Here is a 20,314-nt window from a genome sequence, read left to right as displayed (position 1 = left end):
CCTGTAGCTCTTAGAGGGGTCAAGGGTTACGAGGTCAGGGGTTATGGGGTCAGCAGCAGGTGTTTGTGCTGACTTGTGACGGCGAGAAGGGTCAGGGGTTAGAGGTCACTTGGTCATAGTTATTATTACCTGTGGCTCCCAGAGGGTGTCCTTTAGAGATGAGTCCTCCGCTGGGGTTGACCACCCACTGGCCTCCGTACGTGTTGTCTCCTCTGTCTATCAGCTCTCCAGCCTTACCTAGGAACATAGAACAGTGATACATTAAATAATATAATACCTTTGATCTTTAAAGCGCTTTTCATGTTGGCCTACAGGCAGACAGTCACAAAGTGTGGTACAAAGGTAAAACAGAACGGAATGCTAAGGGAACAAATCAAATCAAATCAAATTTTATTTGTCACATACACATGGTTAGCAGATGTTAATGCGAGTGTAGCGAAATGCTTGTGCTTCTAGTTCCGACAATGCAGTAATAACCAACAAGTAATCTAACTAACAATTCCAAAACTACTGTCTTGTACACAGTGTAAGGGGATAAAGAATATGTACATAAGGATATATGAATGAGTGATGGTACAGAGCAGCATAGGCAAGATACAGTAGATGGTATCGAGTACAGTATGTACAAATGAGATGAGTATGTAAACAAAGTGGCATAGTTTAAAGTGGCTAGTGATACATGTATTACATAAGGATACAGTCGATGATATAGAGTACAGTATATACGTATGCATATGAGATGAATAATGTAGGGTAAGTAACATTATATAAGGTAGCATTGTTTAAAGTGGCTAGTGATATATTTACATCATTTCCCATCAATTCCCATTATTAAAGTGGCTGGAGTTGAGTCAGTGTCAGTGTGTTGGCAGCAGCCACTCAATGTTAGTGGTGGCTGTTTAACAGTCTGATGGCCTTGAGATAGAAGCTGTTTTTCAGGGGGCCAGGGGGTAAAACTCAGAATGCTAAGGGAACACAGCCAGAGGGTAAAACTCATTATGCTAAGGGAACACAACCAGGGGGTAAAACAGAACGGAATGCTAAGGGAACACAGCCAGGGGGTAAAACTCAGAATGCTAAGGGAACACAGCCAGAGGGTAAAACTCATTATGCTAAGGGAACACAGCCAGAGGGTAAAACTCATTATGCTAAGGGAACACAACCAGGGGGTAAAACTCATTATGCTAAGGGAACACAACCAGGGGGTAAAACTCAGAATGCTAAGGGAACACAGCCAGGGGGTAAAACTCATTATGCTAAGGGAACACAGCCAGAGGGTAAAACTCATTATGCTAAGGGAACACAGCCAGGGGGTAAAACTCAGAATGCTAAGGGAACACAGCCAGGGGGTAAAACTCAGAATGCTAAGGGAACACAAACAGGGGGTAAAACTCACTATGCTAAGGGAACACAACCAGGGGGTAAAACTCATTATGCTAAGGGAACACAACCAGGGGGTAAAACTTAGAATGCTAAGGGAACACAACCAGGGGGTAAAACTTAGAATGCTAAGGGAACACAGCCAGGGGGTAAAACTCAGAATGCTAAGGGAACACAACTAGAGGGTAAAACTCAGAATGCTAAGGGAACACAGCCAGAGGGTAAAACTCAGAATGCTAAGGGAACACAGCCAGGGGGTAAAACTCATTATGCTAAGGGAACACAACCAGGGGGTAAAACGCATTATGCTAAGGGAACACAGCCAGGGGGTAAAACTCAGAACGCTAAGGGAACACAGCCAGAGGGTAAAACTCATTATGCTAAGGGAACACAGCCAGGGGGTAAAACTCAGAACGCTAAGGGAACACAGCCAGGGGGTAAAACTCATTATGCTAAGGGAACACAGCCAGGGGGTAAAACTCAGAATGCTAAGGGAACACAGCCAGGGGGTAAAACTCATTATGCTAAGGGAACACAACCAGGGGGTAAAACTCATTATGCTAAGGGAACACAACCAGAGGGTAAAACTCAGAATGCTAAGGGAACACAACCAGGGGGTAAAACGCATTATGCTAAGGGAACACAGCCAGGGGGTAAAACTCAGAACGCTAAGGGAACACAGCCAGAGGGTAAAACTCATTATGCTAAGGGAACACAGCCAGAGGGTAAAACTCATTATGCTAAGGGAACACAGCCAGAGGGTAAAACTCATTATGCTAAGGGAACACAACCAGAGGGTAAAACTCAGAATGCTAAGGGAACACAACCAGGGGGTAAAACTCAGAATGCTAAGGGAACACAGCCAGGGGGTAAAACTCAGAATGCTAAGGGAACACAGCCAGGGGGTAAAACTCAGAATGCTAAGGGAACACAACTAGAGGGTAAAACTCAGAATGCTAAGGGAACACAGCCAGAGGGTAAAACTCATTATGCTAAGGGAACACAGCCAGAGGGTAAAACTCATTATGCTAAGGGAACACAACCAGGGGGTAAAACTCATTATGCTAAGGGAACACAACCAGGGGGTAAAACTCAGAATGCTAAGGGAACACAGCCAGGGGGTAAAACTCATTATGCTAAGGGAACACAGCCAGAGGGTAAAACTCATTATGCTAAGGGAACACAGCCAGGGGGTAAAACTCAGAATGCTAAGGGAACACAGCCAGGGGGTAAAACTCAGAATGCTAAGGGAACACAAACAGGGGGTAAAACTCACTATGCTAAGGGAACACAACCAGGGGGTAAAACTCATTATGCTAAGGGAACACAACCAGGGGGTAAAACTTAGAATGCTAAGGGAACACAACCAGGGGGTAAAACTTAGAATGCTAAGGGAACACAGCCAGGGGGTAAAACTCAGAATGCTAAGGGAACACAACTAGAGGGTAAAACTCAGAATGCTAAGGGAACACAGCCAGAGGGTAAAACTCAGAATGCTAAGGGAACACAGCCAGGGGGTAAAACTCATTATGCTAAGGGTACATAACCAGGGGGTAAAACGCATTATGCTAAGGGAACACAGCCAGGGGGTAAAACTCAGAACGCTAAGGGAACACAGCCAGAGGGTAAAACTCATTATGCTAAGGGAACACAGCCAGAGGGTAAAACTCATTATGCTAAGGGAACACAACCAGGGGGTAAAACTCAGAATGCTAAGGGAACACAGCCAGGGGGTAAAACTCAGAATGCTAAGGGAACACAGCCAGGGGGTAAAACTCAGAATGCTGAGGGAACACAACTAGAGGGTAAAACTCAGAATGCTAAGGGAACACAGCCAGAGGGTAAAACTCATTATGCTAAGGGAACACAGCCAGAGGGTAAAACTCATTATGCTAAGGGAACACAACCAGGGGGTAAAACTCATTATGCTAAGGGAACACAGCCAGGGGGTAAAACTCAGAATGCTAAGGGAACACAAACAGGGGGTAAAACTCACTATGCTAAGGGAACACAACCAGGGGGTAAAACTCATTATGCTAAGGGAACACAACCAGGGGGTAAAACTTAGAATGCTAAGGGAACACAACCAGGGGGTAAAACTTAGAATGCTAAGGGAACACAGCCAGGGGGTAAAACTCAGAATGCTAAGGGAACACAACTAGAGGGTAAAACTCAGAATGCTAAGGGAACACAGCCAGAGGGTAAAACTCAGAATGCTAAGGGAACACAAACAGGGGGTAAAACTCACTATGCTAAGGGAACACAACCAGGGGGTAAAACTCATTATGCTAAGGGAACACAACCAGGGGGTAAAACTTAGAATGCTAAGGGAACACAACCAGGGGGTAAAACTTAGAATGCTAAGGGAACACAGCCAGGGGGTAAAACTCAGAATGCTAAGGGAACACAACTAGAGGGTAAAACTCAGAATGCTAAGGGAACACAGCCAGAGGGTAAAACTCAGAATGCTAAGGGAACACAGCCAGGGGGTAAAACTCATTATGCTAAGGGAACACAACCAGGGGGTAAAACGCATTATGCTAAGGGAACACAGCCAGGGGGTAAAACTCAGAACGCTAAGGGAACACAGCCAGAGGGTAAAACTCATTATGCTAAGGGAACACAGCCAGAGGGTAAAACTCATTATGCTAAGGGAACACAGCCAGAGGGTAGAACTCATTATGCTAAGGGAACACAACCAGAGGGTAAAACTCATTATGCTAAGGGAACACAACCAGAGGGTAAAACTCAGAATGCTAAGGGAACACAACCAGGGGGTAAAACTCAGAATGCTAAGGGAACACAGCCAGGGGGTAAAACTCAGAATGCTAAGGGAACACAACTAGAGGGTAAAACTCAGAATGCTAAGGGAACACAACCAGGGGGTAAAACGCATTATGCTAAGGGAACACAGCCAGGGGGTAAAACTCAGAACGCTAAGGGAACACAGCCAGGGGGTAAAACTCATTATGCTAAGGGAACACAGCCAGGGGGTAAAACTCAGAATGCTAAGGGAACACAGCCAGGGGGTAAAACTCATTATGCTAAGGGAACACAACCAGGGGGTAAAACTCATTATGCTAAGGGAACACAACCAGAGGGTAAAACTCAGAATGCTAAGGGAACACAACCAGGGGGTAAAACGCATTATGCTAAGGGAACACAGCCAGGGGGTAAAACTCAGAACGCTAAGGGAACACAGCCAGAGGGTAAAACTCATTATGCTAAGGGAACACAGCCAGAGGGTAAAACTCATTATGCTAAGGGAACACAGCCAGAGGGTAAAACTCATTATGCTAAGGGAACACAACCAGAGGGTAAAACTCAGAATGCTAAGGGAACACAACCAGGGGGTAAAACTCAGAATGCTAAGGGAACACAGCCAGGGGGTAAAACTCAGAATGCTAAGGGAACACAGCCAGGGGGTAAAACTCAGAATGCTAAGGGAACACAACCAGAGGGTAAAACTCAGAATGCTAAGGGAACACAACTAGAGGGTAAAACTCAGAATGCTAAGGGAACACAGCCAGAGGGTAAAACTCAGAATGCTAAGGGAACACAGCCAGGGGGTAAAACTCATTATGCTAAGGGAACACAACCAGGGGGTAAAACTCAGAATGCTAAGGGAACACAGCCAGGGGGTAAAACTCAGAATGCTAAGGGAACACAGCCAGGGGGTAAAACTCAGAATGCTAAGGGAACACAACTAGAGGGTAAAACTCAGAATGCTAAGGGAACACAACTAGAGGGTAAAACTCAGAATGCTAAGGGAACACAGCCAGAGGGTAAAACTCAGAATGCTAAGGGAACACAGCCAGGGGGTAAAACTCATTATGCTAAGGGAACACAACCAGGGGGTAAAACTCATTATGCTAAGGGAACACAACCAGAGGGTAAAACTCAGAATGCTAAGGGAACACAACCAGGGGGTAAAACTCATTATGCTAAGGGAACACAACCAGAGGGTAAAACTCATTATGCTAAGGGAACACAACCAGGGGGTAAAACTCATTATGCTAAGGGAACACAACCAGGGGGTAAAACTCATTATGCTAAGGGAACACAACTAGAGGGTAAAACTCAGAATGCTAAGGGAACACAGCCAGGGGGTAAAACTCAGAATGCTAAGGGAACACAACCAGGGGGTAAAACTCATTATGCTAAGGGAACACAACCAGGGGGTAAAACTCATTATGCTAAGGGAACACAACCAGGGGGTAAAACTCATTATGCTAAGGGAACACAGCCAGGGGGTAAAACTCAGAATGCTAAGGGAACACAGCCAGGGGGTAAAACTCAGAATGCTAAGGGAACACAGCCAGGGGGTAAAACTCAGAATGCTAAGGGAACACAGCCAGGGGGTAAAACTCATTATGCTAAGGGGACACAGCCAGGGGGTAAAACTCAGAATGCTAAGGGAACACAACCAGGGGGTAAAACTCATTATGCTAAGGGAACACAACCAGAGGGTAAAACTCATTATGCTAAGGGAACACAACCAGAGGGTAAAACTCATTATGCTAAGGGAACACAACCAGGGGGTAAAACTCATTATGCTAAGGGAACACAACCAGGGGGTAAAACTCATTATGCTAAGGGAACACAACTAGAGGGTAAAACTCAGAATGCTAAGGGAACACAGCCAGGGGGTAAAACTCATTATGCTAAGGGAACACAACCAGGGGGTAAAACTCATTATGCTAAGGGAACACAGCCAGGGGGTAAAACTCAGAATGCTAAGGGAACACAGCCAGGGGGTAAAACTCATTATGCTAAGGGAACACAACCAGGGGGTAAAACTCATTATGCTAAGGGAACACAACCAGGGGGTAAAACTCATTATGCTAAGGGAACACAGCCAGGGGGTAAAACTCAGAATGCTAAGGGAACACAGCCAGGGGGTAAAACTCATTATGCTAAGGGAACACAACCAGGGGGTAAAACTCAGAATGCTAAGGGAACACAACCAGGGGGTAAAACTCATTATGCTAAGGGAACACAACCAGGGGGTAAAACTCATTATGCTAAGGGAACACAACCAGGGGGTAAAACTCATTATGCTAAGGGAACACAGCCAGGGGGTAAAACTCAGAATGCTAAGGGAACACAGCCAGGGGGTAAAACTCAGAATGCTAAGGGAACACAGCCAGGGGGTAAAACTCAGAATGCTAAGGGAACACAACCAGAGGGTAAAACTCAGAATGCTAAGGGAACACAACCAGGGGGTAAAACTCAGAATGCTAAGGGAACACAGCCAGGGGGTAAAACTCAGAATGCTAAGGGAACACAACTAGAGGGTAAAACTCAGAATGCTAAGGGAACACAGCCAGAGGGTAAAACTCAGAATGCTAAGGGAACACAAACAGGGGGTAAAACTCACTATGCTAAGGGAACACAACCAGGGGGTAAAACTCATTATGCTAAGGGAACACAACCAGGGGGTAAAACTTAGAATGCTAAGGGAACACAACCAGGGGGTAAAACTTAGAATGCTAAGGGAACACAGCCAGGGGGTAAAACTCAGAATGCTAAGGGAACACAACTAGAGGGTAAAACTCAGAATGCTAAGGGAACACAGCCAGAGGGTAAAACTCAGAATGCTAAGGGAACACAGCCAGGGGGTAAAACTCATTATGCTAAGGGAACACAACCAGGGGGTAAAACGCATTATGCTAAGGGAACACAGCCAGGGGGTAAAACTCAGAACGCTAAGGGAACACAGCCAGAGGGTAAAACTCATTATGCTAAGGGAACACAGCCAGAGGGTAAAACTCATTATGCTAAGGGAACACAGCCAGAGGGTAAAACTCATTATGCTAAGGGAACACAACCAGAGGGTAAAACTCATTATGCTAAGGGAACACAACCAGAGGGTAAAACTCAGAATGCTAAGGGAACACAACCAGGGGGTAAAACTCAGAATGCTAAGGGAACACAGCCAGGGGGTAAAACTCAGAATGCTAAGGGAACACAACTAGAGGGTAAAACTCAGAATGCTAAGGGAACACAACCAGGGGGTAAAACGCATTATGCTAAGGGAACACAGCCAGGGGGTAAAACTCAGAACGCTAAGGGAACACAGCCAGGGGGTAAAACTCATTATGCTAAGGGAACACAGCCAGGGGGTAAAACTCAGAATGCTAAGGGAACACAGCCAGGGGGTAAAACTCATTATGCTAAGGGAACACAACCAGGGGGTAAAACTCATTATGCTAAGGGAACACAACCAGAGGGTAAAACTCAGAATGCTAAGGGAACACAACCAGGGGGTAAAACGCATTATGCTAAGGGAACACAGCCAGGGGGTAAAACTCAGAACGCTAAGGGAACACAGCCAGAGGGTAAAACTCATTATGCTAAGGGAACACAGCCAGAGGGTAAAACTCATTATGCTAAGGGAACACAGCCAGAGGGTAAAACTCATTATGCTAAGGGAACACAACCAGAGGGTAAAACTCAGAATGCTAAGGGAACACAACCAGGGGGTAAAACTCAGAATGCTAAGGGAACACAGCCAGGGGGTAAAACTCAGAATGCTAAGGGAACACAGCCAGGGGGTAAAACTCAGAATGCTAAGGGAACACAACCAGAGGGTAAAACTCAGAATGCTAAGGGAACACAACTAGAGGGTAAAACTCAGAATGCTAAGGGAACACAGCCAGAGGGTAAAACTCAGAATGCTAAGGGAACACAGCCAGGGGGTAAAACTCATTATGCTAAGGGAACACAACCAGGGGGTAAAACTCAGAATGCTAAGGGAACACAGCCAGGGGGTAAAACTCAGAATGCTAAGGGAACACAGCCAGGGGGTAAAACTCAGAATGCTAAGGGAACACAACTAGAGGGTAAAACTCAGAATGCTAAGGGAACACAACTAGAGGGTAAAACTCAGAATGCTAAGGGAACACAGCCAGAGGGTAAAACTCAGAATGCTAAGGGAACACAGCCAGGGGGTAAAACTCATTATGCTAAGGGAACACAACCAGGGGGTAAAACTCATTATGCTAAGGGAACACAACCAGAGGGTAAAACTCAGAATGCTAAGGGAACACAACCAGGGGGTAAAACTCATTATGCTAAGGGAACACAACCAGAGGGTAAAACTCAGAATGCTAAGGGAACACAACCAGGGGGTAAAACTCATTATGCTAAGGGAACACAACCAGAGGGTAAAACTCATTATGCTAAGGGAACACAGCCAGGGGGTAAAACTCAGAATGCTAAGGGAACACAACCAGGGGGTAAAACTCATTATGCTAAGGGAACACAACCAGAGGGTAAAACTCATTATGCTAAGGGAACACAACCAGAGGGTAAAACTCATTATGCTAAGGGAACACAACCAGGGGGTAAAACTCATTATGCTAAGGGAACACAACCAGGGGGTAAAACTCATTATGCTAAGGGAACACAACTAGAGGGTAAAACTCAGAATGCTAAGGGAACACAGCCAGGGGGTAAAACTCAGAATGCTAAGGGAACACAACCAGGGGGTAAAACTCATTATGCTAAGGGAACACAACCAGGGGGTAAAACTCATTATGCTAAGGGAACACAACCAGGGGGTAAAACTCATTATGCTAAGGGAACACAGCCAGGGGGTAAAACTCAGAATGCTAAGGGAACACAGCCAGGGGGTAAAACTCAGAATGCTAAGGGAACACAGCCAGGGGGTAAAACTCAGAATGCTAAGGGAACACAGCCAGGGGGTAAAACTCATTATGCTAAGGGGACACAGCCAGGGGGTAAAACTCAGAATGCTAAGGGAACACAACCAGGGGGTAAAACTCATTATGCTAAGGGAACACAACCAGAGGGTAAAACTCATTATGCTAAGGGAACACAACCAGAGGGTAAAACTCATTATGCTAAGGGAACACAACCAGGGGGTAAAACTCATTATGCTAAGGGAACACAACCAGGGGGTAAAACTCATTATGCTAAGGGAACACAACTAGAGGGTAAAACTCAGAATGCTAAGGGAACACAGCCAGGGGGTAAAACTCAGAATGCTAAGGGAACACAACCAGGGGGTAAAACTCATTATGCTAAGGGAACACAACCAGGGGGTAAAACTCATTATGCTAAGGGAACACAACCAGGGGGTAAAACTCATTATGCTAAGGGAACACAGCCAGGGGGTAAAACTCAGAATGCTAAGGGAACACAGCCAGGGGGTAAAACTCATTATGCTAAGGGAACACAACCAGGGGTTAAACTCATTATGCTAAGGGAACACAACCAGGGGGTAAAACTCATTATGCTAAGGGAACACAGCCAGGGGGTAAAACTCAGAATGCTAAGGGAACACAGCCAGGGGGTAAAACTCATTATGCTAAGGGAACACAACCAGGGGGTAAAACTCAGAATGCTAAGGGAAAACAAACAGGGGGTAAAACTCATTATGCTAAGGGAACACAACCAGGGGGTAAAACTCATTATGCTAAGGGAACACAACCAGGGGGTAAAACTCATTATGCTAAGGGAACACAGCCAGGGGGTAAAACTCAGAATGCTAAGGGAACACAGCCAGGGGGTAAAACTCAGAATGCTAAGGGAACACAGCCAGGGGGTAAAACTCATTATGCTAAGGGAACACAGCCAGGGGGTAAAACTCATTATGCTAAGGGAACACAACCAGGGGGTAAAACTCAGAATGCTAAGGGAACACAGCCAGGGGGTAAAACTCAGAATGCTAAGGGAACACAACCAGGGGGTAAAACTCAGAATGCTAAGGGAACACAGCCAGGGGGTAAAACTCAGAATGCTAAGGGAACACAGCCAGGGGGTAAAACTCATTATGCTAAGGGGACACAGCCAGGGGGTAAAACTCAGAATGCTAAGGGAACACAACCAGGGGGTAAAACTCATTATGCTAAGGGAACACAACCAGAGGGTAAAACTCATTATGCTAAGGGAACACAACCAGAGGGTAAAACTCATTATGCTAAGGGAACACAACCAGGGGGTAAAACTCATTATGCTAAGGGAACACAACCAGGGGGTAAAACTCACTATGCTAAGGGAACACAACCAGGGGGTAAAACTCATTATGCTAAGGGAACACAACCAGGGGGTAAAACTTAGAATGCTAAGGGAACACAACCAGGGGGTAAAACTTAGAATGCTAAGGGAACACAGCCAGGGGGTAAAACTCAGAATGCTAAGGGAACACAACTAGAGGGTAAAACTCAGAATGCTAAGGGAACACAGCCAGAGGGTAAAACTCAGAATGCTAAGGGAACACAGCCAGGGGGTAAAACTCATTATGCTAAGGGAACACAACCAGGGGGTAAAACGCATTATGCTAAGGGAACACAGCCAGGGGGTAAAACTCAGAACGCTAAGGGAACACAGCCAGAGGGTAAAACTCATTATGCTAAGGGAACACAGCCAGAGGGTAAAACTCATTATGCTAAGGGAACACAGCCAGAGGGTAAAACTCATTATGCTAAGGGAACACAACCAGAGGGTAAAACTCATTATGCTAAGGGAACACAACCAGAGGGTAAAACTCAGAATGCTAAGGGAACACAACCAGGGGGTAAAACTCAGAATGCTAAGGGAACACAGCCAGGGGGTAAAACTCAGAATGCTAAGGGAACACAACTAGAGGGTAAAACTCAGAATGCTAAGGGAACACAACCAGGGGGTAAAACGCATTATGCTAAGGGAACACAGCCAGGGGGTAAAACTCAGAACGCTAAGGGAACACAGCCAGGGGGTAAAACTCATTATGCTAAGGGAACACAGCCAGGGGGTAAAACTCAGAATGCTAAGGGAACACAACCAGAGGGTAAAACTCAGAATGCTAAGGGAACACAACCAGGGGGTAAAACGCATTATGCTAAGGGAACACAGCCAGGGGGTAAAACTCAGAACGCTAAGGGCACACAGCCAGAGGGTAAAACTCATTATGCTAAGGGAACACAGCCAGAGGGTAAAATTCATTATGCTAAGGGAACACAGCCAGAGGGTAAAACTCATTATGCTAAGGGAACACAACCAGAGGGTAAAACTCAGAATGCTAAGGGAACACAACCAGGGGGTAAAACTCAGAATGCTAAGGGAACACAGCCAGGGGGTAAAACTCAGAATGCTAAGGGAACACAGCCAGGGGGTAAAACTCAGAATGCTAAGGGAACACAACCAGAGGGTAAAACTCAGAATGCTAAGGGAACACAACTAGAGGGTAAAACTCAGAATGCTAAGGGAACACAGCCAGAGGGTAAAACTCAGAATGCTAAGGGAACACAGCCAGGGGGTAAAACTCATTATGCTAAGGGAACACAACCAGGGGGTAAAACTCAGAATGCTAAGGGAACACAGCCAGGGGGTAAAACTCAGAATGCTAAGGGAACACAGCCAGGGGGTAAAACTCAGAATGCTAAGGGAACACAACTAGAGGGTAAAACTCAGAATGCTAAGGGAACACAACTAGAGGGTAAAACTCAGAATGCTAAGGGAACACAGCCAGAGGGTAAAACTCAGAATGCTAAGGGAACACAGCCAGGGGGTAAAACTCATTATGCTAAGGGAACATAGCCAGGGGGTAAAACTCAGAACGCTAAGGGAACACAGCCAGAGGGTAAAACTCATTATGCTAAGGGAACACAGCCAGAGGGTAAAACTCATTATGCTAAGGGAACACAGCCAGAGGGTAAAACTCATTATGCTAAGGGAACACAACCAGAGGGTAAAACTCAGAATGCTAAGGGAACACAACCAGGGGGTAAAACTCATTATGCTAAGGGAACACAACCAGAGGGTAAAACTCAGAATGCTAAGGGAACACAACCAGGGGGTAAAACTCATTATGCTAAGGGAACACAACCAGAGGGTAAAACTCATTATGCTAAGGGAACACAGCCAGGGGGTAAAACTCAGAATGCTAAGGGAACACAACCAGGGGGTAAAACTCAGAATGCTAAGGGAACACAACCAGAGGGTAAAACTCATTATGCTAAGGGAACACAACCAGAGGGTAAAACTCATTATGCTAAGGGAACACAACCAGGGGGTAAAACTCATTATGCTAAGGGAACACAACCAGGGGGTAAAACTCATTATGCTAAGGGAACACAACTAGAGGGTAAAACTCAGAATGCTAAGGGAACACAGCCAGGGGGTAAAACTCAGAATGCTAAGGGAACACAACCAGGGGGTAAAACTCATTATGCTAAGGGAACACAACCAGGGGGTAAAACTCATTATGCTAAGGGAACACAACCAGGGGGTAAAACTCATTATGCTAAGGGAACACAGCCAGGGGGTAAAACTCAGAATGCTAAGGGAACACAGCCAGGGGGTAAAACTCAGAATGCTAAGGGAACACAGCCAGGGGGTAAAACTCAGAATGCTAAGGGAACACAGCCAGGGGGTAAAACTCATTATGCTAAGGGGACACAGCCAGGGGGTAAAACTCAGAATGCTAAGGGAACACAACCAGGGGGTAAAACTCAGAATGCTAAGGGAACACAACCAGGGGGTAAAACTCATTATGCTAAGGGAACACAACCAGGGGGTAAAACTCATTATGCTAAGGGAACACAACCAGGGGGTAAAACTCATTATGCTAAGGGAACACAGCCAGGGGGTAAAACTCAGAATGCTAAGGGAACACAGCCAGGGGGTAAAACTCAGAATGCTAAGGGAACACAGCCAGGGGGTAAAACTCATTATGCTAAGGGAACACAGCCAGGGGGTAAAACTCATTATGCTAAGGGAACACAACCAGGGGGTAAAACTCAGAATGCTAAGGGAACACAGCCAGGGGGTAAAACTCAGAATGCTAAGGGAACACAACCAGGGGGTAAAACTCAGAATGCTAAGGGAACACAGCCAGGGGGTAAAACTCATTATGCTAAGGGGACACAGCCAGGGGGTAAAACTCAGAATGCTAAGGGAACACAACCAGGGGGTAAAACTCATTATGCTAAGGGAACACAACCAGAGGGTAAAACTCATTATGCTAAGGGAACACAACCAGAGGGTAAAACTCATTATGCTAAGGGAACACAACCAGGGGGTAAAACTCAGAATGCTAAGGGAACACAACCAGGGGGTAAAACTCATTATGCTAAGGGAACACAACCAGGGGGTAAAACTCATTATGCTAAGGGAACACAACCAGGGGGTAAATCTCATTATGCTAAGGGAACACAGCCAGGGGGTAAAACTCAGAATGCTAAGGGAACACAGCCAGGGGGTAAAACTCAGAATGCTAAGGGAACACAGCCAGGGGGTAAAACTCATTATGCTAAGGGAACACAGCCAGGGGGTAAAACTCATTATGCTAAGGGAACACAACCAGGGGGTAAAACTCAGAATGCTAAGGGAACACAACTAGAGGGTAAAACTCAGAATGCTAAGGGAACACAGCCAGGGGGTAAAACTCAGAATGCTAAGGGAACACAGCCAGGGGGTAAAACTCAGAATGCTAAGGGAACACAACTAGAGGGTAAAACTCAGAATGCTAAGGGAACACAACCAGGGGGTAAAACGCATTATGCTAAGGGAACACAGCCAGGGGGTAAAACTCAGAACGCTAAGGGAACACAGCCAGGGGGTAAAACTCATTATGCTAAGGGAACACAGCCAGGGGGTAAAACTCAGAATGCTAAGGGAACACAACCAGAGGGTAAAACTCAGAATGCTAAGGGAACACAACCAGGGGGTAAAACGCATTATGCTAAGGGAACACAGCCAGGGGGTAAAACTCAGAACGCTAAGGGCACACAGCCAGAGGGTAAAACTCATTATGCTAAGGGAACACAGCCAGAGGGTAAAATTCATTATGCTAAGGGAACACAGCCAGAGGGTAAAACTCATTATGCTAAGGGAACACAACCAGAGGGTAAAACTCAGAATGCTAAGGGAACACAACCAGGGGGTAAAACTCAGAATGCTAAGGGAACACAGCCAGGGGGTAAAACTCAGAATGCTAAGGGAACACAGCCAGGGGGTAAAACTCAGAATGCTAAGGGAACACAACCAGAGGGTAAAACTCAGAATGCTAAGGGAACACAACTAGAGGGTAAAACTCAGAATGCTAAGGGAACACAGCCAGAGGGTAAAACTCAGAATGCTAAGGGAACACAGCCAGGGGGTAAAACTCATTATGCTAAGGGAACACAACCAGGGGGTAAAACTCAGAATGCTAAGGGAACACAGCCAGGGGGTAAAACTCAGAATGCTAAGGGAACACAGCCAGGGGGTAAAACTCAGAATGCTAAGGGAACACAACTAGAGGGTAAAACTCAGAATGCTAAGGGAACACAACTAGAGGGTAAAACTCAGAATGCTAAGGGAACACAGCCAGAGGGTAAAACTCAGAATGCTAAGGGAACACAGCCAGGGGGTAAAACTCATTATGCTAAGGGAACATAGCCAGGGGGTAAAACTCAGAACGCTAAGGGAACACAGCCAGAGGGTAAAACTCATTATGCTAAGGGAACACAGCCAGAGGGTAAAACTCATTATGCTAAGGGAACACAGCCAGAGGGTAAAACTCATTATGCTAAGGGAACACAACCAGAGGGTAAAACTCAGAATGCTAAGGGAACACAACCAGGGGGTAAAACTCATTATGCTAAGGGAACACAACCAGAGGGTAAAACTCAGAATGCTAAGGGAACACAACCAGGGGGTAAAACTCATTATGCTAAGGGAACACAACCAGAGGGTAAAACTCATTATGCTAAGGGAACACAGCCAGGGGGTAAAACTCAGAATGCTAAGGGAACACAACCAGGGGGTAAAACTCAGAATGCTAAGGGAACACAACCAGAGGGTAAAACTCATTATGCTAAGGGAACACAACCAGAGGGTAAAACTCATTATGCTAAGGGAACACAACCAGGGGGTAAAACTCATTATGCTAAGGGAACACAACCAGGGGGTAAAACTCATTATGCTAAGGGAACACAACTAGAGGGTAAAACTCAGAATGCTAAGGGAACACAGCCAGGGGGTAAAACTCAGAATGCTAAGGGAACACAACCAGGGGGTAAAACTCATTATGCTAAGGGAACACAACCAGGGGGTAAAACTCATTATGCTAAGGGAACACAACCAGGGGGTAAAACTCATTATGCTAAGGGAACACAGCCAGGGGGTAAAACTCAGAATGCTAAGGGAACACAGCCAGGGGGTAAAACTCAGAATGCTAAGGGAACACAGCCAGGGGGTAAAACTCAGAATGCTAAGGGAACACAGCCAGGGGGTAAAACTCATTATGCTAAGGGGACACAGCCAGGGGGTAAAACTCAGAATGCTAAGGGAACACAACCAGGGGGTAAAACTCAGAATGCTAAGGGAACACAACCAGGGGGTAAAACTCATTATGCTAAGGGAACACAACCAGGGGGTAAAACTCATTATGCTAAGGGAACACAACCAGGGGGTAAAACTCATTATGCTAAGGGAACACAGCCAGGGGGTAAAACTCAGAATGCTAAGGGAACACAGCCAGGGGGTAAAACTCAGAATGCTAAGGGAACACAGCCAGGGGGTAAAACTCATTATGCTAAGGGAACACAGCCAGGGGGTAAAACTCATTATGCTAAGGGAACACAACCAGGGGGTAAAACTCAGAATGCTAAGGGAACACAGCCAGGGGGTAAAACTCAGAATGCTAAGGGAACACAACCAGGGGGTAAAACTCAGAATGCTAAGGGAACACAGCCAGGGGGTAAAACTCATTATGCTACGGGGACACAGCCAGGGGGTAAAACTCAGAATGCTAAGGGAACACAACCAGGGGGTAAAACTCATTATGCTAAGGGAACACAACCAGAGGGTAAAACTCATTATGCTAAGGGAACACAACCAGAGGGTAAAACTCATTATGCTAAGGGAACACAACCAGGGGGTAAAACTCAGAATGCTAAGGGAACACAACCAGGGGGTAAAACTCATTATGCTAAGGGAACACAACCAGGGGGTAAAACTCATTATGCTAAGGGAACACAACCAGGGGGTAAATCTCATTATGCTAAGGGAACACAGCCAGGGGGTAAAACTCAGAATGCTAAGGGAACACAGCCAGGGGGTAAAACTCAGAATGCTAAGGGAACACAGCCAGGGGGTAAAACTCATTATGCTAAGGGAACACAGCCAGGGGGTAAAACTCATTATGCTAAGGGAACACAACCAGGGGGTAAAACTCAGAATGCTAAGGGAACACAACTAGAGGGTAAAACTCAGAATGCTAAGGGAACACAGCCAGGGGGTAAAACTCAGAATGCTAAGGGAACACAACCAGGGGGTAAAACTCATTATGCTAAGGGAACACAACCAGGGGGTAAAACTCATTATGCTAAGGGAACACAACCAGGGGGTAAAACTCATTATGCTAAGGGAACACAACCAGAGGGTAAAACTCATTATGCTAAGGGAACACAGCCAGGGGGTAAAACTCATTATGCTAAGGGAACACAACCAGGGGGTAAAACTCATTATGCTAAGGGAACACAACCAGGGGGCAAAACTCATTATGCTAAGGGAACACAGCCAGGGGGTAAAACTCAGAATGCTAAGGGAACACAGCCAGGGGGTAAAACTCAGAATGCTAAGGGAACACAGCCAGGGGGTAAAACTCATTATGCTAAGGGAACACAGCCAGGGGGTAAAACTCATTATGCTAAGGGAACACAACCAGGGGGTAAAACTCAGAATGCTAAGGGAACACAGCCAGGGGGTAAAACTCAGAATGCTAAGGGAACACAACCAGGGGGTAAAACTCAGAATGCTAAGGGAACACAGCCAGGGGGTAAAACTCAGAATGCTAAGGGAACACAGCCAGGGGGTAAAACTCATTATGCTAAGGGGACACAGCCAGGGGGTAAAACTCAGAATGCTAAGGGAACACAACCAGGGGGTAAAACTCATTATGCTAAGGGAACACAACCAGAGGGTAAAACTCATTATGCTAAGGGAACACAACCAGAGGGTAAAACTCATTATGCTAAGGGAACACAACCAGGGGGTAAAACTCATTATGCTAAGGGAACACAACCAGGGGGTAAAACTCATTATGCTAAGGGAACACAACTAGAGGGTAAAACTCAGAATGCTAAGGGAACACAGCCAGGGGGTAAAACTCAGAATGCTAAGGGAACACAACCAGGGGGTAAAACTCATTATGCTAAGGGAACACAACCAGGGGGTAAAACTCATTATGCTAAGGGAACACAACCAGGGGGTAAAACTCATTATGCTAAGGGAACACAGCCAGGGGGTAAAACTCAGAATGCTAAGGGAACACAGCCAGGGGGTAAAACTCAGAATGCTAAGGGAACACAACCAGGGGGTAAAACTCATTATGCTAAGGGAACACAGCCAGGGGGTAAAACTCAGAATGCTAAGGGAACACAACCAGGGGGTAAAACTCATTATGCTAAGGGAACACAACCAGAGGGTAAAACTCATTATGCTAAGGGAACACAACCAGAGGGTAAAACTCATTATGCTAAGGGAACACAACCAGGGGGTAAAACTCATTATGCTAAGGGAACACAACCAGGGGGTAAAACTCATTATGCTAAGGGAACACAACTAGAGGGTAAAACTCAGAATGCTAAGGGAACACAGCCAGGGGGTAAAACTCAGAATGCTAAGGGAACACAACCAGGGGGTAAAACTCATTATGCTAAGGGAACACAACCAGGGGGTAAAACTCATTATGCTAAGGGAACACAACCAGGGGGTAAAACTCATTATGCTAAGGGAACACAGCCAGGGGGTAAAACTCAGAATGCTAAGGGAACACAGCCAGGGGGTAAAACTCAGAATGCTAAGGGAACACAGCCAGGGGGTAAAACTCAGAATGCTAAGGGAACACAGCCAGGGGGTAAAACTCAGAATGCTAAGGGAACACAGCCAGGGGGTAAAACTCAGAATGCTAAGGGAACACAGCCAGGGGGTAAAACTCATTATGCTAAGGGAACACAGCCAGGGGGTAAAACTCATTATGCTAAGGGAACACAACCAGGGGGTAAAACTCAGAATGCTAAGGGAACACAGCCAGGGGGTAAAACTCAGAATGCTAAGGGAACACAACCAGGGGGTAAAACTCAGAATGCTAAGGGAACACAGCCAGGGGGTAAAACTCAGAATGCTAAGGGAACACAGCCAGGGGGTAAAACTCATTATGCTAAGGGGACACAGCCAGGGGGTAAAACTCAGAATGCTAAGGGAACACAACCAGGGGGTAAAACTCATTATGCTAAGGGAACACAACCAGAGGGTAAAACTCATTATGCTAAGGGAACACAACCAGAGGGTAAAACTCATTATGCTAAGGGAACACAACCAGGGGGTAAAACTCAGAATGCTAAGGGAACACAACCAGGGGGTAAAACTCATTATGCTAAGGGAACACAACAAGGGGGTAAAACTCATTATGCTAAGGGAACACAACCAGGGGGTAAATCTCATTATGCTAAGGGAACACAGCCAGGGGGTAAAACTCAGAATGCTAAGGGAACACAGCCAGGGGGTAAAACTCAGAATGCTAAGGGAACACAGCCAGGGGGTAAAACTCATTATGCTAAGGGAACACAGCCAGGGGGTAAAACTCATTATGCTAAGGGAACACAACCAGGGGGTAAAACTCAGAATGCTAAGGGAACACAACTAGAGGGTAAAACTCAGAATGCTAAGGGAACACAGCCAGGGGGTAAAACTCAGAATGCTAAGGGAACACAACCAGGGGGTAAAACTCATTATGCTAAGGGAACACAACCAGGGGGTAAAACTCATTATGCTAAGGGAACACAACCAGGGGGTAAAACTCATTATGCTAAGGGAACACAACCAGAGGGTAAAACTCATTATGCTAAGGGAACACAGCCAGGGGGTAAAACTCATTATGCTAAGGGAACACAACCAGGGGGTAAAACTCATTATGCTAAGGGAACACAACCAGGGGGTAAAACTCATTATGCTAAGGGAACACAACCAGGGGGTAAAACTCATTATGCTAAGGGAACACAGCCAGGGGGTAAAACTCAGAATGCTAAGGGAACACAGCCAGGGGGTAAAACTCAGAATGCTAAGGGAACACAACCAGGGGGTAAAACTCATTATGCTAAGGGAACACAGCCAGGGGGTAAAACTCATTATGCTGAGGGAACACAGCCAGGGGGTAAAACTCAGAATGCTAAGGGAACACAGCCAGGGGGTAAAACTCAGAATGCTAAGGGAACACAGCCAGGGGGTAAAACTCATTATGCTAAGGGGACACAGCCAGGGGGTAAAACTCAGAATGCTAAGGGAACACAACCAGGGGGTAAAACTCATTATGCTAAGGGAACACAACCAGGGGGTAAAACTCATTATGCTAAGGGAACACAACCAGGGGGTAAAACTCATTATGCTAAGGGAACACAACCAGGGGGTAAAACTCATTATGCTAAGGGAACACAGCCAGGGGGTAAAACTCAGAATGCTAAGGGAACACAGCCAGGGGGTAAAACTCATTATGCTAAGGGAACACAGCCAGGGGGTAAAACTCATTATGCTAAGGGAACACAACCAGGGGGTAAAACTCAGAATGCTAAGGGAACACAGCCAGGGGGTAAAACTCAGAATGCTAAGGGAACACAACCAGGGGGTAAAACTCAGAATGCTAAGGGAACACAGCCAGGGGGTAAAACTCAGAATGCTAAGGGAACACAGCCAGGGGGTAAAACTCATTATGCTAAGGGGACACAGCCAGGGGGTAAAACTCAGAATGCTAAGGGAACACAACCAGGGGGTAAAACTCATTATGCTAAGGGAACACAACCAGAGGGTAAAACTCATTATGCTAAGGGAACACAACCAGAGGGTAAAACTCATTATGCTAAGGGAACACAACCAGGGGGTAAAACTCATTATGCTAAGGGAACACAACCAGGGGGTAAAACTCATTATGCTAAGGGAACACAAC

General features: G+C 46.1%; 1 protein-coding gene across 4 annotated transcripts in view; it reads right to left on the bottom strand.

Moving 5' to 3' along the window:
• scp2a (sterol carrier protein 2a) overlaps positions 1-20,314 on the bottom strand; it is a 49,000-nt gene that overhangs the window by 16,185 nt on the left and 12,501 nt on the right. For all 4 annotated transcript variants that reach the window (XR_016482675.1, XR_016482676.1, XM_036986511.2 and 1 more), the window contains exon 11: positions 130-237. Coding sequence is in view for 2 of the 4 variants with exons in the window: in XM_036986511.2 (XP_036842406.1) it covers positions 130-237 (108 nt within the window). In the remaining 2 variants the exon portion in view is untranslated. The remainder of the gene's footprint in view (positions 1-129; positions 238-20,314) is intronic.

This window comes from Oncorhynchus mykiss, chromosome 8 (genome assembly GCF_057628025.1).
Source record: "Oncorhynchus mykiss isolate SJ-2025 chromosome 8, ASM5762802v1, whole genome shotgun sequence".
Classification (NCBI taxonomy): Eukaryota; Metazoa; Chordata; class Actinopteri; order Salmoniformes; family Salmonidae; genus Oncorhynchus; species Oncorhynchus mykiss.
The sequence above is the reverse complement of the archived record's forward strand: the minus strand, read 5'-3'. Positions and strand labels throughout refer to the sequence as shown.